Source organism: Kogia breviceps, chromosome 2 (assembly GCF_026419965.1).
Source record: "Kogia breviceps isolate mKogBre1 chromosome 2, mKogBre1 haplotype 1, whole genome shotgun sequence".
NCBI classification, from domain to species: Eukaryota; Metazoa; Chordata; class Mammalia; order Artiodactyla; family Physeteridae; genus Kogia; species Kogia breviceps.
Genome location: NC_081311.1, coordinates 49,439,356 through 49,466,759, shown reverse-complemented (window position 1 = coordinate 49,466,759; position 27,404 = coordinate 49,439,356). Strand labels below are relative to the sequence as shown.

Below are 27,404 nucleotides of genomic sequence, written 5' to 3'. Positions count from 1 at the left end.
TTGCTTTGTCATTCTGTGTGTATTCACGAATTACAAAGGCTCATCGTCTGTGTACAAACACATACATACACACTTTTTTCTGAACTAGTTGGAGTAAATTACAGAGCTCATGCCTCTTTATCCCTGAATACTTCAGGTAATTAACATAACCAATTATGTACAATTTTCAAAATCAGGAAAGTTAACATACCATAACAATTATCAGCAATACCATAATCTGCAGACCTTATTCAAGTTTTGCTAGTTGTTCCAGGAAAGTCCTTGAGCACATTTTCCTGGTCCAGAGTCTGCCTAGAATCTTGCATTGCATTTAGGTGTCCTGTCTCCTTATTCTCCTTTAGTCTGAAACAATTCTCCAGCTTTGTCTCTTTCTATACCAACATTTTCTAGAGTAAAGGCCAGTGATTTTGTGGACATGAAGTTTGTGTCCTCAGGGCATCCCACCAGGAGGCCACAGCCTCAGTGTGTCTGTTACTGATGGCGTTATTGTCGATTGTTTGTTCAAGGTGATACCTAGTTTCCCTACTGTGAAGTTACTGTTTTGCCTTTGTAATTAGTATGTTATGAGAGATACTTTGAGACTGTGTTTTAGCATCCGTTGATAACTTCTACCTGAATCAGTGGTTCCAAAGTGGTGATTTTCTGATTCCATTATTACATTTATTAATTGGCATTCTGCTACAAGGAATAAGTCTTCTGTTCTCTTTTATTTTTTATTATCAGTATGGACTCTTATTCAATAAGTTAAAGTCTATTAGGTCATTTTTTGTTTTGATGCTCAAATTGACCTAGACTTGGCTACTGGGAGTTCATCAAGGTGGCACCTGAGTCCTTTTGACATGTGCCCATCATTTTTGAGCACTTCTTACTTTGGGGCACATGAAGATGTTCCAAGCTCATCTGGTACTTTCCTTGCCCCTGCCATTAAGTCAGCCATTTCTCCAAGGCACTTTGGTTCCTTTTAGGGAGGATGATATTTCGAAACCAGGATCTGGGTGGTAAATAATCAGTTTACATTTCCAGTTTCCTGTCTTGCTTCTAGAGATTTATATATTCCAAAGTTTTCAGTTTGTTCAGTTTGGAACCTCTTGTCCATGAGACTAGTTTTCCACAAATGTTTAGCAGTTTGGGGTAGTTGCTCATCTGTGTATTCGTCAACCCCTGCTCACCCCAGTTCTGTGTTCCTCAGCTTGCTGTTTTTATCAAGGAGTGATGGGACTAGCTGTTAGAGCAAAAATAAGTAATCCTTTCCTCTCTTCTTACCTACTCAGGAGGATTCAGGCTTTCCTCACTCTGCTTGTTTACCTTTCCGCTTCCCCAGAAAAGAGTCTTGTCATTGTTGGGCCAGGTTTGGGGGAACTTTCTTGATGAAGGAGGATAGAGGAATGGTGCTCAGGCTAGAGCTGGGAGAGGAGTTTGTGATGTTTTCGAGAGAAACTTCATGGGAGACCAGAGGAGCTTCAGAGTATGAGAGGAAAGGGAGTTTTGAGAAGCATTTTTTATAGACCATATATCCTCGTCACAGTGTTTCTGAAATAAGGAGTTATTTTGACATTTACTAGTTTGTGGAGGAGACACAGCTCTAGATTCACTCCTGGGAGTCTTGATTATGATAAGGTTACATGTGTCTTCTGGGTGTGGGAGGTTCTTACCTCCAAGTGTCAGTAGCTGCCCTGTAACTGAGAGCTCGGGATTGACAGGCACTGCTCTAACTCAAAACAGAGGCCACTGCTGCCGGCTGCTTAGCTCCGAAAAGGGGCAGCTGGGACTGACTGCCCACTGCCTTGACTGCCTCTCCTCCACAGACACCTCCGGGTGTGTTAGGGGCTGAGTTTGAGTTTGGAGCTCCCCTGAAATCGCTGCCATCTCCCAAATGTTTTGAGTTATGATTTCCTATTGCTGTTTCATTTTCTACTTGCTCCCTTCTACTTCCTATTTTCCAGGAATTACTAAAATTTCCTGAACTGCTTATGGTACTCTTTCTTGTTTTTCAATGATATTTTGGAGTATTTTTTTGTGTTTTTTTTTTTTTCCATCGGGTTTGAGAAAGTCTGATACCACTCTGTGCTCAGTCATTGTCTTGTTCTGGATGCCTGGGTAATGGGGGGTCGACTTGGGGGGGCACTCAAACAGATTCTCCACCTAGAGATATTAATGGAGATAAGAAATCTATCAAATGAACTTCAGAATTCTTGTTAATCTGGGGTCCTAGTTATTGAAGTGTTTAAACAGAAAATTTACACTTAAACTTGATATTAAGGTTTTGTGAAATTTGCATTGAAAGCACCCTATTTAAAAGAACCGTTGTCTCTCTAGTTCTCACCCCAGAAAATTCTGGAGTGACTTATCCATGCTGCTGGCAGTTTATGTAACAGCACTTTCATTTATAACCTCCCTATTGAATAGCACCAGCCATTTGAGGGTTGCAGGACATGTGCCCCTTATAGAGGAGATCAATTCACTCTGCTTATTATATGCACTAAATTCCAAATGAAAGTCTTAAATGATAAGACTGTATTACCCGCATGTTTCCATTTAGTCATCAGTACAGCCTGACCAGTAATAGCAGGACTGAGCAGAAAGAAGACACAGCATTGTCTTTCTAGCAGCAAGGGTGATCTGGTACTGGCTTTCCAACCTTTGGTCAGGAGTGGCCCAGATACATCGCGCCTTGGGTCAGGATTGGTCTTGTAGCTGAGCTGTACTGGGCAGGAGGCCCTGGCCAGAGGGAAGGGCAGGTAGGCAAGAGCCAAACCTGTGGTCAAGAAAATAAAATACCAGGATACTTAGAGCTGTTAGACTAACCACCTCATACTACAGATGGAGACGTTCAAGAGAGGTCGTGATTTACCCCAAGGTCAAACGTCAGTGGCAGAGTGGCCTGGCATATTGTTCTTTTAACACGAATATTTTAGCACCTCAAGCACACCAAGCTTGGTGGTAAATAAATTCTAAGGGACAATTCTTTGAATCCATTAGCCCAGGGAAACAATGAGAAGGGCTGGGAACCCTGACAACCAACTCTGTCCTTTTTCGTCACCCACACCAATCTGATTTCCTTATGGAGAGAGGTATATTCAACAAATACTGAATACCTACTACCAAAATAAAAATGTTTCCTGACAAGTAGATGACTGCTTTCTCAAGCCTGTTTGCGTCAGGACCTGTAATTATTTGAAAACCATATATTGATATTGTAGGAATAACCACAACTCTAAGCTGTACTGTCTAATCCAGCATTCTTGTGGATACTGTGGAAGCCTCTGAGTGTTTTATGTAGGATTAACTGGAATTGTGAAGTCACATATAGCCTGGAGTAATGAAAATCACACACCAAATAGTTTGATTTTGTCCCAAATTTCTACCTACTTTACCAAATCCTTTTGCTCGCCATCCTGGTTTGCTCTGCAAACCAGGCAGAGATCTGAAGGACTTCACTTTATTCCAAAGTTGATAATTGTTGAGGGAGATTTTTACAGTCTTCCTTCTCTTCCCTCCGCTCCCTTCCTGGTTAGAAATGCTAATAAGAACTAGGGTGGTCATAAGCTATTGGAGGGAGCAAAAAAGGTGAAGGCTATACACATTTTAGTTCGTGTTTGGCATGTCTTGGCCTTTACCCTGCATGAGGCAAGGAGAAAAAGAAGTAAAGTTACAGATACATTCAAGGAAGGAGTGAAACTAAGGAAAAGATACCAAGTTTGTTTCCCTTGGTTAGCTCAACCAGGTCTTTGTCTCCATTTTTGACTGACAGATACCAAAACAGGTTGGTTTTCTCCTACTGCCCTGCAGTGGGTGGAGACTGGCTTCCAATATTGTGCAAAATGTCACTTCCATTTAAACATATTATTTCTAGGAAAGAATGATTTTCTAGCATAAGATGAAGGTGAAGAGGAAGCAGGAGAAAGGTTTAAAGTGTTATATGGAAGTTTCCAACCACAGGAGGAGCAAAACACCAAAGAAGCAGAACACAGGGTACGGGCAAGAGCAGGAATCCAAGCCACGCTGCCTCGGAAGGCACGCCAACCCAAGGTTCATGTGTTCCCGGACCAAGTCCTGCCCAGAGAGAAGCATTCCAGTCCTTCTCATCGTTAAGAAACAGCCAGACCGGGCTTCCCTGGTGGCGCAGTGATTGAGAATCCGCCTGCCGATGCAGGGGATACGGGTTCGTGCCCCGGTCCGGGAAGATCCCACATGCCGCGGAGCGGCTGGGCCCGTGAGCCATGGCCACTGAGCCTGCACGTCCGGAGCCTGTGCTCCGAAACGGGAGAGGCCACAACAGTGAGAGGCCCGCATACCACCAAAAAAAAAAAAAAAAAAAAAAAGAAACAGCCAGACCCAATGCGTCTAGAGGGAGGCCACAAATACCACATTGTCTTTGCAGAAGGTTTCCAGGGAAGAGCTAGACCAACTGCATGGTCTCCAGACCAGCCCTGGCCTGAGCCCTAGGCCAAGGTGAGCTGGATAAGTCCACAATGTCTGGTCAGAGCTGTGCCTGGTACTCAGGTCTTGAATATCAGGAAGCCACCGAATGCAGTGCCTGGAGGGCTTCTCTTCATTATTGATCCCTGGGTTAGCTCAAACCATACTCTCTCACCCTTTTGCAGCTCAGCCATGGCAAAGGTCGTTGCTGGGCTCCCACCCCTCTGCTCCTTGGTGGTATAGACAGGGGTCCGACGGTGACCTCCAAACACCAGCTGTCCGGTGCCTGGCCCTGGGCCGAATTCAATGCTCACTGCAAATAGATAGACCCCACGCTCAGAGGCTCGAAAATAGCCATGTTCAGGGAAGTAGCTGCTGCCGATGTTGATGTAAGTAGTGTTGAACTTCACTGTCTGCAGAGCATCTGTCCCTTCTGAAAAGCTGGCGTAGAAGGCCACAGGGGAGCCTGGAATGCAGGAGGAAAGTGTTAGTGACTCAGCCCCTCACTCCCTCGGGTGGAAAATTATATCTGCCTTCCTCGCCTTCTTAACATTAGAAATAGATCCTATTTCTAGATAACCCAGATATTCCTAATAGCAATGTATTTTGGGAGCAAACTGGCCAATTCTCAGTATTTCACTAGTTGAGAGAAAGGAAAATACAAGTCTGTTGTCTCCACTGGTGTACATGTTAACAAAGCACTTTCCTGTTTGATCTTTCTTTCCAACATCCTTGAGAGATAAGTACCCTGATTGAGGAGACTTTGAGTCTTGCATGCTTAACTGGCATCCAAGGCTAGATGGCTTATCAATGGCAGGCTGGGACTGGAACCCAGGTCTCTGACTCCCAGATTCCTGCCACCTACTAGGGATCTTGAGATACCAGGGGAAAGAGAGAAAATATTACCTATCTGCAAAGTAGTAATGCTAACCCTGGTGAGATAATTAAGGAATGAAGGGTAGCTCCTACTGGATGTTTAGCACAGGACCCTAGAGAGAGAAGGAAAAAGCAGGTGGGACCAGGGAAGAAAAGTCTTTTCAAGCTGGTCATTTTAATGTTTTCAAAATGTTGCTCAGAGCCCTGGGATTACAGAGGGGGAAACGGGCCCAGAAAGGGAAAGCTTGCCCCAGACGACACACATGACCAAGCTGGGAGCTGTGGATCTCCTGACTTCTGGTGCTCTTCCCACTTGAAGCACTTTAGCCAATCTAAGGAGGATGAAACAGACCACAGGCGAGCGGCCCGCCAGGCCCACACACAGGCCTCGAGCGAGAGAAGCCGCTCAGTGTAGAGGAAGGAGGCAGCCGGGCTGCCTGGCCAGGAGTTGGGATGGGAAGGCTGAGTCCCGCTGGGCTCCGGCCACGACCCTGGCCTCGGCACTGATGAGGTCCCGTTCCTCACGTGCTCCCTTGTTGCTCCCTCAAGCTGTGGGCTCTTTGTGCCCCCCACACACACACCCCTCTCAGTTGAGACCAAGCTCCCCACTTCTCAGGGGATGAAACCAAGGCCTAAAAGAGCAATTTGCATAGCAGTTAGTGACTTAGGTCCCAGAACTAGAGCCCCCGCTCTTTGGCTCCCTGTCCAACAGCATCCTCGTGAATGACAAAATTTTGCTTTTCTCTAGTTCTGGAAGATTTTCTGAGAATTAGTTCAGAATAGCTTTCCCATCTGTGTGAGAAAGACTGGCTCTGCAGTTACCCCCAGCACCCAGGAGGTGGCGCGCTCACCCCGCCGAAGTAAGGCCGGCTTAGCGTGGCCTCTGTGGAGCGCCCCAGCCAGCCAGTGGCCCGACTTGCTCCTTGGTGGAAGGGTTGTGCTTCACTGATTTGCCAGCAGGTGGACTGAGAGTGGTCTTCCCTGCAGGGAACGGAGTCAAGCCCTTTGGCCTTCCCATAAGACAAATAAGGGGGAATTTTTACTTTTAAGGAAAAAAAATTTTTTTAAGTAACAAAATATTGCAGTGGTAAACCCAGATACCTAAACTATCAGGCAGTTGAGGCCTTGCACCACTCACAAGGGAGAAGAAGATGTAAGAGTGTAGGTAGATACAGCCTCAGCCCTGAAAATGCTGGAGAAATGGGAAAACATTGACTGGTTTCTACTAAATGTTAAGCCTTGTGCTAGGTTTTTGGTAAATGTATCTGCTAGTCTTCCTGACAATCCTTTGATGAAGGTTGTGGTTCTCCCTTTTACAGAGGAAGAAATTGAGACACGTAAGTGGTGCTAGAGCCTGTGCTGTGTCCACTGCTCCCAGGGAGACACTGGCCTGCAGGGCCATAGTGAGGAGTGCGTGGGAGCAGGGCAGGCTTGCGGTGGGATCCTCAGCAAGGCCTTGGACTGCCCACGTGCCAGGCTACACGAGGATATAGACGGCCCAGATGGTGGCCTTGTACTTAGCCCCAGGTCTGGGTGAGGAGGCGGCCGTAGCTCCAAGGCCAGCCTCTCTGTCAGGGTAGAGTCACTTGAGGCACAGAGTGTAGGGGTCCACTTTCCAGGGCCACACTCAGGGAGGGGCTGGGAAGGCTGGCTGCTCATCCCTTCAGCCTCAGAGGCAGCTTCCCAGGGCCCTGCAGGGGCCAGTCAAGAGCCTTTCACAGGCGAAGAGCCAGCTCCCTAGAGACGGCCAGACTAGGTTCCTCTGTGCCGCTTACTAGATGTGTGAGCAGGACAGTTGCCTGACTAACCCTGTTTCAGGTAAGATGGCAGCAGTGATAATGCATCATTGAGCTGTTGTGATGATTCAACATGGCAAAGCCCAAGAAAGGCATTGTGGGGAACCTGGCTCAGAGCAGCAACGTGAGTCCACTATGTTAGCAGAAGGAGCTCCTTTTGGGGCCCGAGGCTTTCCCCTATATTCAGCTCTTGTGGGGTGCTGCCCATGGCAGAGGACACCTGTGTGTCCTCTGGGGGAAACATAGTGATGGGGCACATAGTGTGTGCCCCTGTCTACGCACTCACTTGTATACAGGGGAAAGCTTAAAGAAACATGGGGGGTGAAGCGGGGTCGGGTGAAGAGCTGAGCTGGAGGGATTTGAAGGTGTCGTTATGGAGGAAAGAGAGGCATCCCCCCTCCCTGCTCTACAGTTAAAAAGAGTGGCAGGCAACCACTGGTGTATATATGAGCCTCAAGCATCTCCATGGTGGGGCTCTGGCTGCTCTCCGACAGTTCAGTCATGTGACTTCTACCTCCTAATACTCCAGGTAGCTTAAGGGGCCCCTCCCTAGTCCTAAATAGAAGGCGGGTTAAGGGCAAAGCCAGTCCTGAGTAGTGGTGACTGATGGTCATCCTGTGCTCTTTCACCCCGGCCCCCTTTGAGGCAGAAGCGTGGTTGGCAGAGAGCACAGTCTTAGACTCCCCCAGCCTCCTTCCAAGGCTGGGCAACTCACCTGCATCCCAGAGCACCGGCCCTTTGACATGCGCATCCTCCAAAGACTCCACTTGCTTCTGTTCCCTCCTCCTGGGAGCTTCCAGACCTTTCTGCTGCTTCTTCCCTTTCCTGCTCAGTATGGCCTGCAGCTTCCCCAGGTCCAGGCTGACGTTGGCTACCAAGAGTTCTTGAAAGTTCCCAAAGAGGCTGTGGAAGAGGCGCTGGTACCGCTGCAAGCTGTGCTCGGTGGTGGAGAGCTCCCCGCGAAGGCCCTCGAGGGAGCTGTTGAAGGAGGAGGCCCAGGAAGCCTCGCAGCACTCTCCCACGCGCTCCATGTGGGAGCTCAGGCGCTGGAGCTCCCGCGCTAGCCCAGCCAGATCAGGCCCGCCGGCCGCCGCTGGCGATGCGTCCCGATTGGGCTCCAGGCGCTCGGCCTGCTCGCTGGTCCCCGCGGCCCGTTCCAGGGCTGTCACCCGGGCGGCCAGCGCGTCCCAGCCGAGGGCCTGCTCCTGCAGCCCACTGGCCGCGTCCAGCAGGGCGGTGCGGATCTGCTCGTAGCGCAGGGGCAGCGGGCCGGGCGCCTCCTCGGACATATCTTCCATCACCTCCTCCCCGAAGAGGGCGGCCAGCACGGCCTCGTGCCGCAGCGCGTCCTCCAGCAGGGCCGCGAAGGAGCCATGCAGCCGGCGGATCTCGCTTCTCATCTCGGTCTCAGCGGCCCGCAGCGCGCTCACCTCGCTGCCCAGCGTGCGCACCTGACTCCGGAGCCGCGCCGCGTCGGCCCGCGCCCGCTCGGCCGCCTCCCGGTGCGCATCCACCGCCAGCGACAGGGCGGCCACCGTGCCGCTCAGGGCCTGCAGGGAGGAGCCGTCCCTCTGGCGCCGCTCGTCCAGGCTCACCTGGGTCTCTTCCAGGGCACGCGTGGTGTCCCGCTGGCCCTCCCGGATGACATCCAGGTCAAAGTAGAGTTTCTGGCAGTTGCAGTCCTTGACGTACTTGATGAGGTCCGCGTGGCCGCCCTGCAGGTGCTGGAGGGTGAGGTTGAGCTCCAGGAGCTGCCGCTCCACGTCCTCCTTGTTCTCCTCCATGATCAGTGACTTCTCCATCAGGATCACCCGCAGCTCGCGCAGCGCTGTGTGGTTCACCTGAAGCTCCTGCACCAGCCGCTCTACCTTGCTGATCTGTTCATAGGTGTCATCGGATTCCAAATACAGCTCCTTGATCTCATCCACGTGCTGGGCCAGGGTGGCCTTCATGTCTGCGAGGGTGCTCTGTAACTCCTCTTCCCTGTTGGCAGTGGCCACGTGCAGTGCAGAGAGGTTCCTCTGCAGCTGACCCAGCCTGGCCTGCAGGCTCTCTGGTTCCGGCCTCGCTGCTGCCCCTGCTGCCACGAGGACCAGGCTGCCATTGACCCCCGGGGACTCCTGGGCCTTAAGGAGCTTCTTCAGCTTGGTGTCCACATCGGCCTGGACCTCCAAGAGGGACTGGTGCAGGGACAGGTGCTGGGCATGCAGGTGGCCCTCCACATCCTGCCGTAGCTGGCCCACCCTCTGGGCGTTCTCCTGGACCTTGGTCTCAAATTTGGCACTGAGATCCTGGAAGTCAACTCTGGCCACAGAGCTCTCCTGGACCCTCTTGAGGGCCTGTCGGTTGGCCTCCACATCAAGAGATAAGTTTCTTATGGCCTGGGAGAGGCTGTGCAGGCTTTGGTTGAAGCTTCTCCACATGGGGTTGAGATGTCCTTGCAGGAAGGTGTTGATGTGGGGCAGTAGCACTTGCTCCAAGGATCTGCCGGGAAACTCTACAACAGATGCAGGTGTTTACACAAGCCCCTCGGGAGCAGACAGCCTCCCCCGGGGGGCGACCGACGGGGGAGCCTCTGAGGTATGGGCCTTCCTGCTTCCCCGCCCACTCATCCCCTAGGATGTGACTGGGCTCTTCCTCAGCCCATGGAACCTGCCACTTACCAAGCTCTGTCTGATTTGCCTCAGTTATTGCCCCTGTGAGGTTGCTTGCCAGGGCCTTCCATAGGCCTGGGAGGCTATCTGCCACCTGGTGAATGTCATTCTGGAGATCTCCCAGCCGGCGTTCCTGCTGCTCCACCATGTTGCTGATCTCTGCATCCTGGTGGCCTGAATACACACATGAGACATAAGTGTCTGACTTCCCAGGCCTGGGCAGAACATGAGGTGCAGAGAGGACATTTGGGGATTGAAACAGGGAGCTGTGTCCTGATGTCCTCTGAGCAGGAACTCCAGAAGGGCAAATGCATGGCAAGTGAGCCCTCACCCTGCCCCCTAAACCCACAGCAGACATGACTAATCCACCGTGGCACACTTTCCTCCTCAGTCACAGGGGCACGGCTTCTCGACATCATTCTAGTCAGCCCTTGTCAATAGACAGGAGTTCACCACATGATGAAACTTATTCCCCATCCCAACTATGGGCCGGCCTTGAAAGCCACACAAATGGTGTCACTTGGTGGTTCTGCTGTGCTGACTCATCACCAGGGACAGCATGACTTCCTGGCCCTGGTTAGGGGGGCTGTGGGGAGGCTTCTCCCAGGACATGGGAGCTTATGCAGTTCAGGGGGCAAGGAGGGTGCCGGATGAAACTGCCCTTCCCAGAAAATGGGGTCAAGGGAAAGGGTGCGTGTGCCTGGCCAGCAGGCAAGTCACTGACGGCCCTGTAACCTGGCTGCCTTGGTGTGGGGGCAGGGTGACACAGGGCCACAGAGGGACCCCTGCTGATTCTGGGGACATAGCTTCCCTGAAATGGCACTGCCCTATCAGAGGAGAAGAGCCCTGGGCACATGGATTCTTTCTTCCCGCCTGTCCCTCCTGTGCCTTCCAGGAAAGCAGCATACCAGGTTCAAAGTCAACTGGCCCATCCCAAGGCTCCTGGAGGCTATCACCTGCATCTTCAGGCTCAGGGATCGCCCTGGGATCTGCAGAGAAGCATCAGATGTTGACTCCAGAGGTCAGAGGGGCTGCATGGCCTCTGGGGTCAGAGGTCAACAGGGAAGGGGGATCACAGGGAACCCTACCGTGGTGCTGGCAGTCGGGTCCCACAAAGCCCGGGCAGCACCTCCACGCCACGGAGGCCAGCACCTTCTGCTTGACCTGGTACACCGGCTTGTGGGCCACGCGGTACCTGCGGGAAGACGGCTGGCTCAGAGACTCTAAGGTGAGCCGGCACAGGGCCTGGATGAATAGCCCACCCTGCTGCACCCCGACTCACATGACTTTCACTTTCTGGCAGTCCGGAGCCCCGTGTGGACATGGCTGCTGTGAGTGGACGAGGAATTTCTCTGTTTTGCAAGCAGCTACGAAGGTAACCAGCCTGGACTTCTGGTAGGGACACCAGTTACTGGAAAAAAACAAGCCAGAAGGGAGGGCTGCTGAGCCACACCCAGGCCCCCCACTTCCTAGGGGTCAGCAGGGAGCCAGTGCCGAGCGCGCCCCCTCCACCGCCCCTGCCTCTCTGCCCTGCCTAGTCTGGGGGATTCTGGAATCCATTAGCCTGAGAAGGGAGTGCTCTGCATTATTCATTCCTCTGCTCCAGAGCAAAAGCTCCACAGACCCCATCTGCAAGGGCACCTGTTCCATGGCCCTCCAGGAAGCACCCCTCACTCCCGGGTCAGCACAGAGAGGCTCAGGAGTCCCCCACAATCACAGAGTTACCACCAGAGTCAGGAAGGGATCTCTCTGTTTCTCCTTCTGCCAGGGAGGCAGCATGGCGCTGCTGGGGCTGGAGAGCCCTGGGTTCGAATCCTTCACATTTTCTGGTTGTGTGACCTCGAGTGAGGCACTTAGGGAGTTTTTGTTTCCCATCTGTGCGATGGAGATCATAATACTCTCCTCCAAGTGGGCAAAGGAATATCAAGTGCCTGGCTCTTCCCAAGTGCCCAGTGAACACTGCTGTCCTGCCCGCTCTGGAGGCCCTGGCAGCCTGCCCCATTCCCATTACCACCCACATCCTTCCTCACCGGAGACCCGGCTGCGGGGAGGGCGCCTGCTCTGGTCGTGCCCCATTATGGCCATTGTGGAAATGGACTTTCAAACGGTTGTAGGGGAAGGCAGCCAGGCAGAGCAGTTCCTTCTGTGGAAAAGGCCACCCACATGGAGGTCGTAACGAGAGCTGTGGGGGTCACGCTCGGCATCCTGAACACCCGGGAGGTCACCCTGCCTCCTGTGCCCTCCACCAGCGTGTGCTGCCGTGCATCCGGGGTGGAGGGCTGCTCACTGCTGACAGAGCCCCAGCTCACAGATCTGGTGGCAGAGCTGATGCACTCAGCAAGAGGTCAGAGGGCCCTTCCCCACGCAGTCAGCTCTCGGAGCAGAGCTCTCCAGCGTTGCAAGTGGTAATGACCTCCATGGCTCAGTTCGATGTAGCACCTGGTGAGAGCGGGTGCTGGGCTCCGGCTCAGTGCCAATGTAGAGGCTCAGACCTTCTCTTCAGGGTCCCAAGGGAGAGTGGGTGATCTCAGATGGTGTGATAGGTGCTAGGACCTGGGGAGACTTTGGGGAGGAGGGGATGATTAGGCTGCATCTTACGTGGAGGGAATGAGGTGAAGCACGGGGAGCTGTGACAGAGGTATGTGGCCCCACTGCATTGCGGAGGCTGGGAGCGCAGAAAGGGCTGCCAAGGAGAGGCGATGGGGGTAAGGAGAAGCCAGACCATGGAGGTCTTGAGTACCCCCTGAGGACAGGTCTCCATCCTGAAGGCACAGGGAGCTGTGGGGGAGCTTAAGAAGGGAGGTGACATGAAAGAGCCACCCTGGTTCCTGGGTACAGAAAGGATGGGAGGGGGCAAGATGTAGGTGGTGGTGTCAGGGGTCTAGGTGGGAGATTCTGGCAGCGTGGACTGACTGGACCATGGTGGTGGATTTCGGGAGAAAGGACCACATTTGTGAGAAGTTGGGAAGCGATGTTCAGAGCCCTTGGTGATTGAGTGGCTCTCAGGCTGTGATTTAATTCTCTGGAGCTGATCTCTGCCCCGGGCCCACCAGGTACCATCACACAGGGATACTGCTGGGGACGGCACTGGGGTGAGTTGAGGGGGATTGTGTGACTGTATCTATTTTGAGTGCTGAGACCACGCAGCCTGCCTTCCCACTTGGCTCCCAGAAACCTGGCAGCTGGCCTTTACCCTCTTGGCAGCAGACTGAAAAAGCTTCTCAGAAAAATGACCCCACTCGAGGGGAAAGACCTAAAGACACTGACACCAGGGGTTCCCCCCAGTGAACTAGCCCAGCAGAGCATCCTGTAACAAAACAGATCACCCATCTACCCAGCTTCCAATCAGCTTCCCAGCCTCTCCAATCTTAAGCGGGCAGACATCCAAGAATGACCCCTGAGGAAAATCTCTTACAAAAGTGGGAGGTCAAAATGAGCAGATGTAAGAAAATCAACTTGGAGAAAACCAAGACTGTGCAGGGAGAAAAGAACTTCCCCCAAATTTGCATTAATATTCCCAGACTGATAAGAGAATTTACTGCATTCCAGAAACAAGAAAAGGAAGCCACTTTAAAAATGGGGGCAGAACACTGAGAGAACAAAAAAGAACCCTTGGAAATTAAAACTATAATGGTAGAAATGCAAAAGAAATTTAATAGAAAAGTTAAAGGGTAAAGTTAAAGAAATTTCCTTAAAAGAAGAGCAAACAGAGATGGAAAATAGGACAGAAAAGATCAGAAAAATAGAGGACCAGTGTTGGGAATCCAACATCCAAACAATAGGATTTCCAGAAAGAGAGAACAGAGGGAGGGAATCACTGATGAAAACAACCAAATGAATAGTCCAGAAGAGAAGGACGTGGAATTTCAGATTCAAAGGGCCCACCAGTTACCCACAATACAATGAAAACAAACGCACAGCAAAGCACATCGTTGTGAAATTTTGGAACTCTGGAAATGAGAATGATTCTACACTTTCCAGAGAAAAAAAATTAAGCCCCTCCCCACCACACGCACGCACGCGTGCACACACACACACACACACACACACACATCAGTAAATAGAATAGCCTTGAACCTCTCAACAGCAGTACCAGACACTAAAACATAGTGGAGAATCACCTTCAAAATACTGGAGGAAAATTATTTCCAATTTAGAATCCTATACCCAGCCTAACTATCAATTTAAGGAGCACAAAATTAGGACATTTTTAACAAGCCAGATTGATTTCAAAGCATTTCCCTCCCCAGGACCCTCATCAGGGAGCTACTAGAGCAGTGGTTTGCAATCTTGCCATCAAACCTTCACATCAGAAGCATCCTGTGGCACTTTAAAAATATGAGCCTACAGGCCCCACCCCAGGCCAGTTAAAGGAGATTCTCTGGGATTAAGGCCTGGTCTTCTGCATTTTAAAGCTCTCTGGGTCATTCTAAGGCACAGCCCAGGACTGAGGACCACTGTGCCAGAAATGCTCCACCAAAACAAGAGAGAACACCAAGAAACAGGAAATCATGGCATCAGGAAACAAGAGTTCCAGCACAGAAACGAGGTGAAGGGAGACCCCAGGACAATGACTGGCGGGGGGTGAGTGAGCAATGGTCCAGCCTGAAGCACGGCTGGAGGCTCTCAGAGAGGCGTCTCCCAGAAAACACAGGTGGTCAAACACCTGACAGGAATGAAGGTGGAGAGCAGATGTGGACAACTGGCTGAGAGTTTGGAATTGAATGGTGACAAAGACACAGAAAACTAAGCAAAAGGAAAAAAACTAAAACAAAAAACATAGACAATTGTTTAGTTCAGGGAAAACCAAAAGTGTGCAGAGAGGAAAAAGGATGCATAGGCTTTCCAGGACATACAGACTCTGTTACATCTACTCAGTTTGGCTATTGTAGCAGGAAAGCCAATACTGACAGGATGTAAATAATGGGCATGGCTGCGTTCTAATAAAACTTTATTTACAAAACAGGTGGGGAGCCAGATTTGACCCACCATGCCAGAGTTTTCTAAGCCCTGCTTATGTGTGTGTATAACTAATAAAAACGAAACTTAAAAATAAAATAATTTCCATCTGGAAGAGAAAATGCAGATGAACAGGTAAGAACATTTTGGAAGACAAGTGAGGAGTTCCTCATCTAACTGTTATGACTGACTCTAATGCCAAGGAATGAAAACAGTGGGACGTGAATTCCCTGGTGGTCCAGTGGTTAAGACTGCGCTTTCGATGCCGAGGGTGCGGGTTCAATCCCTGGTCTGGGAACTAAGATCCCACAAGCTGCGCGGGTGCAGCCAAAAAAATAAAATCAATCCAGAAAACAGTGGGACGTTCGCACAAGATTTGTCAAGCCAGTCAGTGGGAACAGAGACCCGGAAGAGACCCGTACATCCCTGAGGGACTAGTAAATGGTAAGAGGGACATGTGAAAATTAGGATGGAAGCAAAGGATGTGCACTCAACACAGAAACGGGACTGTGAAAGCGTGGGGCCCAGAGGTTAGGGCTGGGGGGCAAGGTGGCCACCTGCATAGACTGTTTCAGGGATCAGCGACTGCAGCCCGCACCTCGCCCTGGGCCCCATGGAAATTCCTGGAACATGCTCAGACCTAGAGAGAAGTATTTCTGTAAACCAGGCGTGTGTTGGGAGGAGAGGGGATTCGCCCCAGGTGTATTTGGCAATGTCAATAGTGCAAGGCTGAGAAACACCCGCTGTAAACAAAGTTCTGCTCCTTGCGTGCCCTCTGAACGGCTGCAGAGGGTCCAGGAGGCCTGTACCCTGGGAGCACCGGGTCTGGGCCAGCCTGCAGGGAGTGACTGGGACTTTCCATCTTGGGTTCCTAGAACTGGAAGCGGTGCCGCCCACCCTTCCTGCCCAGGAACTTTCTCTCCTGACCTGCCCAAACCTCAGGCTCCAGCAGCCTCTGTTCTCGCTGCCCACGCTCCCCTCCCTTGGCACAGTACAGGCTGCTGGCCCAGAAGCCCTGGGAACATTCCTGACCTTTGCTTTGGTTTCCTCCAGCTCTTGGCAGTTTCTCGCTGGTCCACTGAGCCCCTGGCCCAGCTCGCTGAAGTGCCCCATTGTTCTCACTGCCTCCTGGCCTCAGGCCCTGGCCCTCTTGGCACTCTTATCTCCCAGTGGTCTACTGAGAGGCAGGTGCCAGCCTAGAAATGAGTGTGAGGGTCTCCAGCCTGCTTTGGGCCTGTACTGGGCCTCTGATATGGCCTCTGATGCCCTCCTGCCCCAGGCAGGAAAGAGTCTGCTGCCCCCCTTGGAGCTTCTATTTTCCTTTTTTTTTTTTGCTGTACGCGGACCTCTCACTGTTGTGGCCTCTCCCGTTGTGGAGCACAGGCTCCGGACACGCAGGCTCAGCGGCCATGGCTCACGGGCCCAGCCGCTCCGCGGCATGTGGGATCTTCCTGGACCAGGGCACGAACCCGTGTCCCCTGCACTGGCAGGTGGACTCCCAACCACTGCGCCACCAGGGAAGCCTGGAGCTTCTAATAGGAAGTGGGAGGCCTGGGCTCTCCTCCCCTCCCTGTCCCTGGACTCAGCGTGACCTTGAGCAAGGCCCTTCCTCCAGTCCTGGAAATGATGGAGAAGACTCTCACTCCCAGCCCCTCCGTGGGGGGAGGCTATAAGGAAGGCAGAGAAAGTCTCTGGCAGGGAAAGGGCTGTTAGCCTGAGCCTCCTGAATTATAAATATGCTGCTGCTATGGCCCGTTGGGACACTTAAGTGCCTCTTAACCAGCCAGTAAAACTACCTCCAACTGCCCTTTAAGTCTTTCTGTGGAAGGAAGTTGTGTTCTTAGCATGCTGGCTCTCTGAGGTCCTGGATGCGGCTGTGATTGTGATGACTCCATGGGAGAAGTTTGCCAGGCTTGGTGTCTGAGCCACAGAGGAGCCCAAGGCCCACTTGGTGTCCATCCCTGAGCATAGCTCAGGCCAGTGGGGCTCTTCCCTGTTAGTGCTTAGGGCCCTGTGCCTTGGAGAAGAGATACAGGTGCAGGAGGTACAGCTGTGGCCCAGAGACCAGCAGTCTGGGCTCCACTCTGCTCCTGTGTGACCTCCAGAGATATGCGTGACTCCTCTGGGCCACAAGCTCCCAGCTGCAAAAGTTGCAAACGCTCCTTGTGGAGACACTGATGCTGGTGACCAGAGCCAGCTGGGCTGCTGGGAGGAGCGGCTCCTACACTCCCACCCCTCTTAGTGGAGGCAGAACTGAGGACACCTGGGATTTGCAGCCCAGCTGATGTGGGCCTGACCCATCACTTAGGAGCTGTGTGGCCCCTGGTGGCGACCCCACCCTTCTGAGCCTCACAGCATGTAAAGTGGAGAGAACAGGGGAGACCTTGCAGTACTGTCACAACAATGTGGAGATGGGGCACCTTGCCTGGGTCTTGGCTCAGTCCCCTCGGCAGGCTCAGTCCTGCCTGGGAAGTGCTCATGTGTATGAAGAACCCACATCCTAACCTCCTGCTCTCCCCACCCCCACGAAAGCCTGGGATCAAAGAAAGAGCCTCTCCCCCCACAAAGTCCAAATACCCACATTGCTGGCTCACTGGGCCCAGCCCCACGGGCTCCTGGGTGACCTAGGAAGCACCAACCATGCCCCTCCTCCATCCTGAGACCTGGCATCCAGCACCAGGTTGTTTTGTTCGAGCTTCTCCTTTCAAAGGGTCTTTTCTTTTTTCTTTTAAATTTAGTTATTTTTATTTATTTGGTTGTGCCGGGTCTTAGGTGGGGCTCGCAGGCTCCTTAGTTGCGGCACATGAACTCTTAGCTGCGGCATGCACGTGGGATCTAGTCCCCTGACCAGGGATCGAACCCGGGCACCCTATATTGGGAGCGCGGAGTCTTAGACACTGCGCCACCAGGGAAGTCCACAAAGCATCTTTTCTGGGTCTGTGTCCAGGGCCTACCCTGGCCCCCAGGCCCTGGGTACAGGTATGAGGGGCAAATGCAGGGCAGGGCCCTGGCTCTGGCAGTCAACGGGGCGGGCCCTCCAGGCTCGTGGTGGGTGGCATGGGTGGTGTGGTGCCCCTGCTTGACTGTGGAGAGCCTGTTCGCCTCCCCTTCCCCATAGCAGGAGCAGAGCTGGGGCTGCGTTTCCGCCTCTCCCCTCACAGGAACACGGGAAGCAATCAGCCCGAGGAAGCCGCGCGGTGCTTCCTTCCTTTCTCACCAGCCCCTCCGGAGGCCTCAACAACCTGGGCTTGACCTGTGCGGCCTGCAGCTTCTGGGTTGTAGGCAGGAGACCAGCAAGCCTGCTGGGACCCCCTGGAGGTTCCTGGGACCAGGGCTTGGCACTTCTGCCTGGGCGTTCCCGGGCCAGGGTACCGTTGCGCACACACCTGCACACACTGAGACCACCAGGCCATGGCTGAGTGACCCCCTCAGGCCTTGAGCAGTCCAGAGACCCACCCTCCCTGGGGCTAAGGGAACGCAGTCCCTCCCCGCAGCCCCGGGGTGGGAGTGGGGGAGAAAGAGAAGCATCTCCTACCTCCTGCCCAGCCGCTTGGGCCCCTCATACTCCCTTTCATCAGAGGGAGGCCGGCCACCCAGAGACAGGGGCTTGGAGTTGATGGCTTTGGGGAGGGAAGGCTGGATCCTTGGTCCTGAAATCAGAGCTGGGTGACTGGGTTCCCCCACCAAGACCCATGTGCACCTCCCAGCTCTGAGCAGAACTGGGAATGGCGCAGGAAAGGGGGTCTCTCCAGGCCCAACTTCTCCCCTCTCCTCCCACATGGCCCGCCCCTCCATCACCTAGCGGCAGTGCACACTTGCTTGCTCTCACCCTCCTGCCTCTCCCTGGTCAGATCCGCTTTCGGGCAAGTGTCTAACAAACACATTCACCTTGAAGTGTCAGAGCTGTATGAGAACTGTTCCAGGAAGGTTTGGGTCAGGCCCACGTGACGGTGAATCTCGGCCAGCCAGACGGGAGACTCTGGGTGAGTGTAAATTGGCCCCTCTCACCCTCCAAATCCTTATAGATGCCCTCAACCAAGTCTGGTTTGGGCGGGGGGAGGGGGAGGGGGGGGGAATAGGTACCCCTGGGACTGGGACCAGAGTATGATCTCTAGAGTCAGACTCAGATCCTGGTTCTAGCTCTCCTCAGCTGTGTGACCTTAGCCAGCTGCTTAGCCTCTCTGAGCCCCAGGCTCCTCTGTAACCGGGGCTGTAAAGAGGATTGAGATAACACTTGGCAAGGTGCCTAGCCCAGAGATGGGTCCAATAAATGGCACCTGCTGCTCTGACTGAGGGGTACCCTGAGGAGGGACCTACATTCCCAGCACCTTATCAGCAGGAGGATCCCTGGCCCTGGACACATAAAAAGACTGGAAAGGGTATCCTGGTCTAGTCATAAGACCATTCTGCCCATTTCCAGAGGGCTGCTGAAGCAGAGCTCGCTGGATGCCACAGCCTCCTTTTTGTTCTTGAAATAGAGCAGGGCACCCAGTCTGCTCACTGCTCGACTGTTTGGGCGCCGTTAGGGCCAGGCTGAGGGCCTGTGCCAGTCCCCGTGGGCACTCAGATCCAAATTCAGTCCTCAGGAGCATCTGTCTTCTATGGCTTAGGCTGGGCCAGCCTCAACTGGGCTCAGCTTTCAGAACTGACTTACTTCGAAGAATAGGAGCCACTCGCAGGTCAGCTAGAAACTTCCAGAACCCCAGCCCCTCAGCACCCCGGTGGTCAATGGCATAGAGTGCTCCCACCCTGTCCAACCTCCAGGCCCATTCCCTGCCATGGGTAGGCGGGGAACTTCCTGTGGTCCTTAGGCTGGGCCCTGGGGGTACCCAGTCAAAGCTGGTTGGGGGTGGCCTCCTAAAGCGGAGCCTGCCACCTAGCACCTCATTCAGCCTCACGGCTGGTCCAGCAGATAGATGGTATGAGCCCATTTCACGTATGGGTAACTGAAGTCCAGAGAGTCCCTGCTTTGGCTGAGCTGGGATTCAGATCCTGTACCACTTCCTCCCCCAGGTCCAGGCCCTCCTTACCGTCTGACGGGGTCCCCGTCCTCAGCCTCTGCCCTCCAGACCCCAGGTGGCCTGGGGCTGTGTGGATCGGAGAACCTGGTACTGGGGACCTGGGCCCAGGCCCCCAGCAGCCCCCAGCCCAGGGGCCCCCCAACGCTGAGCAGCAGTGTCAGGATCATCTTGGCTTGGGGCGGACTCGGCCTCTGTGGGTGACTCCAGAAACTGCCAGTGCTCGTGACGTTGTCTTCAAGTTAAATCTCAGAAGGAAAAAAAAAGCACGGGGACAACAAAGAGAGGAAGTGGCCTGGGCCGGCCCACCCGGTGAGTCTCGTCCGGCCCCCCTCACCCTCGGCCTGGTCCCCACAGGGGCAGCCAACAACGCAGGCCAGTTCCTGTGCGCCCCGGGAGGACTTGGGTCCGGGACACTGGGGGTGTGGGAGACATCGGGGGGAGGTGGCCCCACCAAGCATGTCCCCATGGGAATCAGGAGAACCACCCCAGCACAGAGGTGGGGCAGGAAGCGGTCGGATCAGTCTCAGGGAAGCTGCTGCCGTCCATGCTGGTGGCCAGGAAGTGGGGGACACGCGTGCCTACTCAGTGTCTCTCACCCCTGGGCAGTGGGAACCAGCAGACGGGTGGAGGCTCGGAAGGAGAAAGGAGCTGTCCTAGGGTCACACAGTCTGTAGCGGGGGCCAGGGCCTGGGTCAGCTCTTTGTGGCCCAGCTCCCCCACCTGGCCTTGCCCCAGCCCCAGGGTGGGGGCATCCGTGGTGCTGGTGAGAAGGTGGGTAGCCCAGGCCAGTCTGGGAGGTTGGGCACTCTTGCCTGACAGGCCTGCTTGGTCCTGACCCCTGCCCTACCTGGGATGCCGGCAACAGAGGCACCTCCCCTCTCTGTGCCTGCCCCCCTCTCTGACCCCTCTCTGCCCCAGATGTACACAGATACAACAGCCCCAGGCCTGGGAGCACCCAGGCAAGGCCGCCCCTGTGGGTGCACAGGGCAGCAAATGAATGAAGGGCAGTGATGGACAAGGATGTGCCCGGCCCTCTATGGCCCCTCCAGGGAGGGCAGGGGGCAGGAGGGGAGGGTTGAGCTAGCAGGGGCTCGGGGACCCTGGGAGAAGGGGGCGGCGAGCCTGCTTCCTCCCTCCCTCTTTCCCCGCCCCCACCCCTGGGCTGGCTGGGCTCCCATCAGCCGCCGCTGCATCATCAATATTTCATTGGCAGCAATAAGAGGCAGCAGCAGGGACAGCGGCTGCGGCAGCCCTCGAGCCAGCTCCAGTCACAGTTCGCCCTGGGAGTCAGGCCCCCGTCCCTGCCCACAGCCATGGACGTCTTCAAGAAGGGCTTCTCCATCGCCAAGGAGGGTGTGGTGGGCGCCGTGGAGAAGACCAAGCAGGGGGTGACAGAGGCTGCTGAGAAGACCAAGGAGGGTGTCATGTATGTGGGTGAGTTTGGGCGTGGCAGGGCCTGGCAGGGAGGGACAGCTTGGTGGCCGCCCAGTTACCTGGGCCTGACTTTATCCCCTAGCCCCTGGGAGGCATTTTGAGAGGGATGAGGACCTGGCAGTTGAGTCAGGGTCTCCCAGCCGTGGAGGACCGCCACTCTCCCACACACCCCATTGTCTGTTTGGGCCTCCTGAGGGCCCCAGGGGCCGGCCTCTGGGACAGGACAGCAAGGGAGGCACTTAGCCCCCAGACACACCTGTTTGTGTGCACACAGATGCACACACCAATGCACAGCCCCGCCCAGCATCACCCGCAGGCCCCCAGACTCGGGTGAGAAGCCACACTGAGCCTGGAGCCCCGCGGACTAAGCAAGCAGGTGCTCAGCGTCCAGGCCACAGGTCCCCACCCCACCCAGAGGGAAGGGGTGCATCAGGAGAGATGAGACCAACCCTCAGTGTCCTGTCCAGCCTCCCGTGCACCCCACCCCCATCAGCTCCTTCCGAAGAGGAGGCTGGGCCGATGACTCAGCTCTCGTTGACCCTGTCCTGCGCTGCTTCCGAGGCCCAGGCCATACCCACGTGAGGTCCAGACCCTACCTCAGGCCTGGTCTCTCTCATCCCCCCATCCTGTCCTGTCTATTTCCCATCCGTCCCCTTCCTCCAGACACAGCAGGAAGTGGCCTTTGAAAGGATGGCCGGCCCCCAGACACCATCCTTACCTCCCACTGACCCTGCAGCTTGTGCAGCTGTTCTGTGGTGTGTTTGCCTGGCCCACTCCCCTCCCAACACCGGGAGTGGGACTGGGCTGACGCCTCCACTTCCTCCACAGGAGCCAAGACCAAGGAAGGTGTTGTGCAGAGTGTGACTTCAGGTGAGGAGCCCCAGGACCCGGGGACATGGAGGCTGGGACGTCCAGGGACTTTTGCACCCTGGTGCTAAAGGCCCAAGCCCAGGCCCCTCCTTTTCCCCCTGCTGTACACGGACCCAGACTTCTCCAGAATCTGGGGCTAGACCCAGGGTGGGCTGCCCGCATCGTTGTCAGAGCTCCCCTGGAGTCAGAAAGGGGACAGCCTAAGGTCTCCAGTAGAGCCAGAGTTTTGAGCGCCCTGGGAAAGGGGCTACTCTGGCCTGATGGGAAGGCCAGGCCCCGGTGAGGGTGGGGTCAGGGCCAAAGCCAGCCAGATTCCTCCCACAGTGGCTGAGAAGACCAAGGAGCACGCCAACGCCGTAAGTGAGGCCGTGGTCTCCAGTGTCAACACCGTGGCCACCAAGACCGTGGAGGAAGCAGAGAACATCGCGATCACCTCCAGAGTGGTGCACAAGGTGAGACCTAGCCCCCAGCCCTGGCCCTCAGACCCGTCCCATCCTTTCCCCTGGGCCCCAGGGAGGCCAGCTGGGGAGGAGGCATTATCACCCCACTGTCATACAGGGGAATGGAGACTCAGGGGCCCTTGGCTGCGTTTGGTGTTGTCACATCCATTAAGTCCTGGAATCCTCACGACAACCCCTGTGAGCGGAGCTGTGTGGGGCCCAACTGGAATGAGGCTCAAAACCACATTCTCCTGATGGCGCTCAGCATTTAGGAGACACCCCATTTCACTAGCGAAAGCAGGGTCCTGAAGGCCCCGAGTGGTGACAGGCAGCCTCCCACGGGCAGTGGACACCAGCTCAGAGCTGCCAGGTCACCGCCAACCCAGTGTCCAGCCTCGCTCGGGGCCTGGCTGGGCAGGGCCTCCTCCTCCAAGGAGGAGCAGGGAAGCAGCGCCCCCTGGTGATGGAAAAACAGTGAGGGTTCTGACCACACCCTCTGCCTCCACCTTTGTGAGCGTGCGTGTGTGTATGTATGTGCTTGTGCCTGGTGTGAGTGTGCGTGTGTGCGCACACGTGCGCGTGCTGGGCAACAGAGAGCACAGGAGCAGGGGAGCACTCCCAGGGGGTGGAGGCTGGCTGGGAGAACTGTCCCAGAACCCACCACAGAAAGACTCTGCTTGAAGCATTTTACACCTACTAACTCATTTCTTTGGCACAAAATCCCATAAGACAGCGTTTAGAAATGAGGCCCAGAGAGATATGGTAATCAAGGTCCCATGGGTAGTCTGAGTGAGCCTGCAATTCTCTGGGCAGCCTGGGTCCCGAGACTGTGCTCTGAAAGAGAGACTCTGAGCAGGAGATCGGGAGATCATGGTGCAAGCATTGGGGGCAGGAGGTTTTCCTATTCCAGAGATGTCCCCTCTCAGTACGAGGCTGTGCTTTAGGAAGCTCTCCTACCTGGCACAGGCCCCGAGGGGGCGGTAGAGTCCCAGGCACCCAGCACTAAGAATCCGTGCTCCAGGGAGTGGGTGGGTGGAAGGGTAGGGGGTCACCCTACCCCTGGCTCTGGGGGCAGCACCAAGGTGTCCACTTCCAGGGCCAGCACACGGTCTCCAGATCCTAGGAACAGCCAGGTGCCCTTTGCTCCTAGTTCCCAGCTCTGCCTCATCCTAGCTCTATGACCTTGGGAAGCGACTCAACCTCTCGGGGGCCTCCATTTTTTCAGCTGTAAAATGCCTGGGGTGGGGGGAGGGTGGGGCTGAGAGTATCCATTTCACTGGACTGTGACGATGCAAGGAAATGGCCCCCACGAAGCAGCTTCACCTTGCTCATGGTGAGCACCCGACAAAGGGAGGTGACTACATCATCATCATCAGTGCCCCTGGGCAGGACCCAAATGTACCCCAGAAGATCCCCAGGCCCCTCCCTCCCCCATCCCCCAGCAAAAGAGGCCTTGGGATGGGGCCAGGCTGCCCCTGCACCTCTGAGCAGAAGCCAGGGCACTCCTCTCTGACTTTGGAGGAGGGCTGATGAGCCCTTGGAGCTACCCCAAGGAAGACATTTCCTGGCGACACCCCAAAACCAGCCATGACTCACCCTCCAGTGAACCATAGAAGGATGCAGCACTGCCAGTCTGTCTGACCGTTCATGCCACTGGCCTCATGCACCCACCCACCTTGGGGCAGCAGGACTAGGTAGACGGCCACCTGTCCTTTGCCTGGAGAGCCTGCCCCAACTCTGGCTGCCCCAGTCCACCAAGGGGCAGGATGGCCCCATGGTAACAGAGAGGTGGCAGGACCCTCCAGAGGTAGGTGCTGAGACTAGTGTCCAAGCTGATCACCCAGTCTGGCCCAGCCTACCAGCTTCACACGACCACCCCCAGGCAGGCCGCCATCTCAGGCAAGCACCTGGCCAGGTGTAGGTGGGTAGAAGGAGACAGGAAGTGAGAGAGGACCGTATAACCGCTGCTAGTTCCAACCAGACCAGCCTGAACCCAGGGCCCATCCAGGAGCCAGGGAGAAGGAAAGAGGGCGGCACTCATGCTACTGGGATAGGGTTGGGCCTGGAGCAAGCCAGACCTGATCCCTACAAGCCTCACTGCTTTGAGCTCTGAGGCCTTAATTAAGCTGGATACCTGGCCTCTCTAGGCATAGGGTCCCCATGTGAACGGTGATAACATGCCCCTCCTCCTAGGGCTCTTTGGGGTCACAGAAGGACAAGGGTATGTGATCACGTGATTCAGGAACACTGAGGGTGGAGTCAGGCCTAGTGCTTCAAGGGACACTGTCCACCCCACCTCACTGGGCTTCCTCATGGAGGAGGCCCAACCAGGGACTGTCAGTGACTCAGCATCTGCTTTTGGGGGTGAAGCTGGGCTCAAGGGTACTTGGTACCCCCAGAAGGCCTTGGCATCATCAGACAGAGCCCCCACTGTGAATCCTTACGTGAGGCTCTATCACCTCCAAGGTCAGTCTGGCCCTCATACCTCCCTCACCTCCAGCCCTCCACATAGAGCAAGATGATGAGGGCCTCTGCTCATCTTTGAGGCCAGGGTGACAAGGCCCTGGATGCAAGGAGCCGGGGACTCTGTGCCCTCCACCTGGTCCCACATCCCCTTTGCTTTCCCGCAGGAGGACCTGCAGCAACCTGCCCCCTCGCAGGAGGACAAGGCAGCCAAAGTGGAAGAGGAAGTGGCTCAGGAGGTAGGATCTGGGCTCCTGGGGTTACGGGGGGGTCCCTGGGCAAGCTGCTTCCCTCCTGGGGCCCCAGAGCCCTCAAAGGAGCCTCTTGACCTGCAGGCCCCTGAGCCTGAATGTGAGGTCTCCTCATGGATGACCCCCTCAGGGAAGAGGGGCACAGATGACACCTGTCCCCACCCCACCCAGGGTGGCCACTGAGGGCTAGGGCCCCAGAGCTGTGTGTGAAAGTCCCTCTCTCTCCCAGACCAAGAGTGGAGGAGATTAGAGGGCTGCAGGTGAGCTCGGAGGCCCTGAGGAACACCCCAACCCTCCTGGCACAAGGAGTGTCTGGTCCTGGAATGTGACCTATGGGACTGCCCATGGTCCCCACGTCCTCCCCTGGCTGCCGCCACCACCATCACCTGCCTCCCTTGTCCCCTCACCCCCTCTGGTCCTTCTGACCCCACCGATGCTGCTATTGTAGGGCCTTAACTATACTTACACCCCTACTTCCCTATCGATACTTTTGAGCTTTGAGCTTTTTGGGCTGGCTATAAGATACTGGAATGTCTCTCCTGGGCAGAAACCGTTCCGAGCAAACAACAAAGGCCTGGAAAACAGGACATGTCTGAGACATGCCCTAACCGCGAGCAAACAAGTATGGCGGGGGATAAGACCGCGAGCAAACAAGTATGGCGGGGGATAAGAATGATTAAGCCAAAGAGTTTAAAGGTCGCCCCAGCCAACCATAACTCATGTGACTCAACCCCCCACCACAAAAACACGAAAATGTAAAGTAGGCATCCAACAGCCAACCAATCAAGGAACTAGAGCCAAGTCCCTACTCCGGTCCGGAACAAACAAACCAATGAGAAAAAAACCCTTGATATATCCACACTTTGCATAATGAAAAATGAAAGCTATAAAATGTATGTGATTCCGCTTGGGGGGGGTTCCTCTTCGGCCTCCTGTGTGAGGACCAAGGAACCCCGGTGCACCGGCTCCTAATAAACCTCTTGCGTGTTGCAACGACTCTCGACTCTTGGCGGTTCTTGGGCGAGCTGGGATCCCTCGGAGACCGTTCAGGTCTAACACTATGAATTTTTTTTTTAATGATTCCAAATAAAACTCAAATCCCTACTGCATACCTGCTTAGGCCTGTCTGTGCTGCCTCATTCATGAAGACGCCCTCTGGGCCCTCCTGGGAACAGGAGCTGGGCCAGGTATGCTACAGGAACACCCTGCGCATTTCTGAAACCTACTGATAGCGGGCACTGCCTTCAGGGAGTCCCCCTGCACCACCCCCCGCCACCCCGCCATTGCCGTTTTTTGTTTTTCGGCCATGCTGCGTGGCTTGCAGGATCTCAGTTCCCCGACCAGGGATTGAAACCAGGCCACCCCCACTGACATGGAGGTGGCAGCCCTGCTTTTGGCTCGGGCAGATACCTTCAAGGACACACTGTCCGCTGGAGCGTGAGACCACGGTGCCCCAGGTTTTGAGCTTTGGCTCACCCTCCGGGAATGGACCCCACTGACGGCAGAGGGTGAGGATGGACCTCCTGGGCCTTCCCTCCGTGTGTGTCCTTGGTGGAACAGTTCCTTCTGGGAACAGGGACACCTAACGCCCCTCCCTGGAGCAGATGGTGACTTTCAAAGATGGGAAGTCTAAACCCATAGTAGGGACTCTTTGCATCCTCCTCTGCGAAGAAGGACATGACCCCAGGGTTCCTCCCGCCTGGTCCCACCCAGCCTTGAGCTCCCCACCAAGTTGGACCTGGGCTTTCCCTTTCACTGAAGAGTTCTGTCAAGTATCATTAGAAAACACAACAGCTGAGGGCTTCCCTGGTGGCGCAGTGGTTGAGAATCCGCCTGCCGATGCAGGGGACACGGGTTCGTGCCCCGGTCCGGGAAGATCCCACATGCCGCGGAGCGGCTGGGCCCGTGAGCCATGGCCGCCGAGCCTGCACGTCCGGAGCCTGTGCTTCGCAACGGGAGAGGCCACAACAGTGAGAGGCCCGCATATCACAAAAAAAAAAAAAAAAAAAAAAAAGAAAGAAAACACAACAGCTGAGAGGCAGAAGAGCCAGCCTCCGCCTTGAGAGAAAAAGAGTAAAAACGAACATTTGTTGAGCTCCTCCCAGGTGTGGGGCACTGTACTGAGTGCTTTACCTCCTTTAATCCTCAAAACAAATGGCATGGCCCAGTTTCGTGGAAAATGAACTGAAAAACAGAGAGTTAAATAACTTGCCCAAGGGCA

The 27,404-nt window shown here is 54.9% G+C and overlaps 2 protein-coding genes across 6 annotated transcripts; one reads left to right on the top strand and one right to left on the bottom strand.

Annotated features, from left to right (window-relative positions):
• Positions 1-19,959, bottom strand: MMRN2 (multimerin 2). Of its 2 annotated transcripts, XM_059053917.2 has the most exons (7): positions 19,735-19,959; positions 11,028-11,156; positions 10,834-10,940; positions 10,654-10,734; positions 9,755-9,919; positions 7,807-9,588; positions 1-4,885 (listed from the first exon to the last, which is right to left on the bottom strand). In XM_059053917.2, the coding sequence occupies exons 1-7, from the start codon at positions 19,890-19,892 to the stop codon at positions 4,500-4,502; spliced, it is 2,808 nt and encodes a 935-aa protein (XP_058909900.1). In that variant the 5' UTR covers positions 19,893-19,959; the 3' UTR covers positions 1-4,499. The 2 variants fall into 2 exon arrangements, with proteins under 2 accessions (XP_058909900.1, XP_058909901.1); XM_059053918.2 differs by lacking the exon at positions 10,654-10,734.
• Positions 17,938-26,180, top strand: SNCG (synuclein gamma). Of its 4 annotated transcripts, XM_059053938.2 has the most exons (7): positions 17,938-18,687; positions 19,718-20,034; positions 20,939-21,159; positions 21,988-22,029; positions 22,354-22,481; positions 25,100-25,171; positions 25,413-26,180. In XM_059053938.2, exons 3-7 carry the CDS (start codon positions 21,039-21,041, stop codon positions 25,431-25,433), a joined length of 384 nt encoding a protein of 127 aa, XP_058909921.1. In that variant the 5' UTR covers positions 17,938-18,687; positions 19,718-20,034; positions 20,939-21,038; the 3' UTR covers positions 25,434-26,180. The 4 variants fall into 4 exon arrangements, with proteins under 4 accessions (XP_058909921.1, XP_066881316.1, XP_066881315.1 ...); XM_067025215.1 differs by lacking the exon at positions 19,718-20,034 and having other exon boundaries at positions 18,649-18,687; XM_067025214.1 differs by lacking the exons at positions 17,938-18,687; positions 19,718-20,034 and adding an exon at positions 20,078-20,496.
• The last annotated feature ends 1,224 nt before the right edge of the window (positions 26,181-27,404 follow it).

Excerpts from the sequence above, each read along its gene's own strand:
- MMRN2 (XM_059053917.2), bottom strand. The coding sequence starts at position 19,892 with ATGATCCTGACACTGCTGCTCAGCGTTGGGGGGCCCCTGGGCTGGGGG. Across the intron at positions 11,157-19,734 it reads GACGGGGACCCCGTCAGACG|TAACTGGTGTCCCTACCAGA; the intron begins GTAAGGAGGGCC and ends GTTTTTTTCCAG. Across the intron at positions 10,941-11,027 it reads TGCCAGAAAGTGAAAGTCAT|GTACCGCGTGGCCCACAAGC; the intron begins GTGAGTCGGGGT and ends GTCTTCCCGCAG.
- SNCG (XM_067025214.1), top strand. The coding sequence starts at position 20,270 with ATGCTGGTGGCCAGGAAGTGGGGGACACGCGTGCCTACTCAGTGTCTC. Across the intron at positions 21,160-21,987 it reads GGAGGGTGTCATGTATGTGG|GAGCCAAGACCAAGGAAGGT; the intron begins GTGAGTTTGGGC and ends CTTCCTCCACAG. Across the intron at positions 22,482-25,099 it reads CCTCCAGAGTGGTGCACAAG|GAGGACCTGCAGCAACCTGC; the intron begins GTGAGACCTAGC and ends GCTTTCCCGCAG.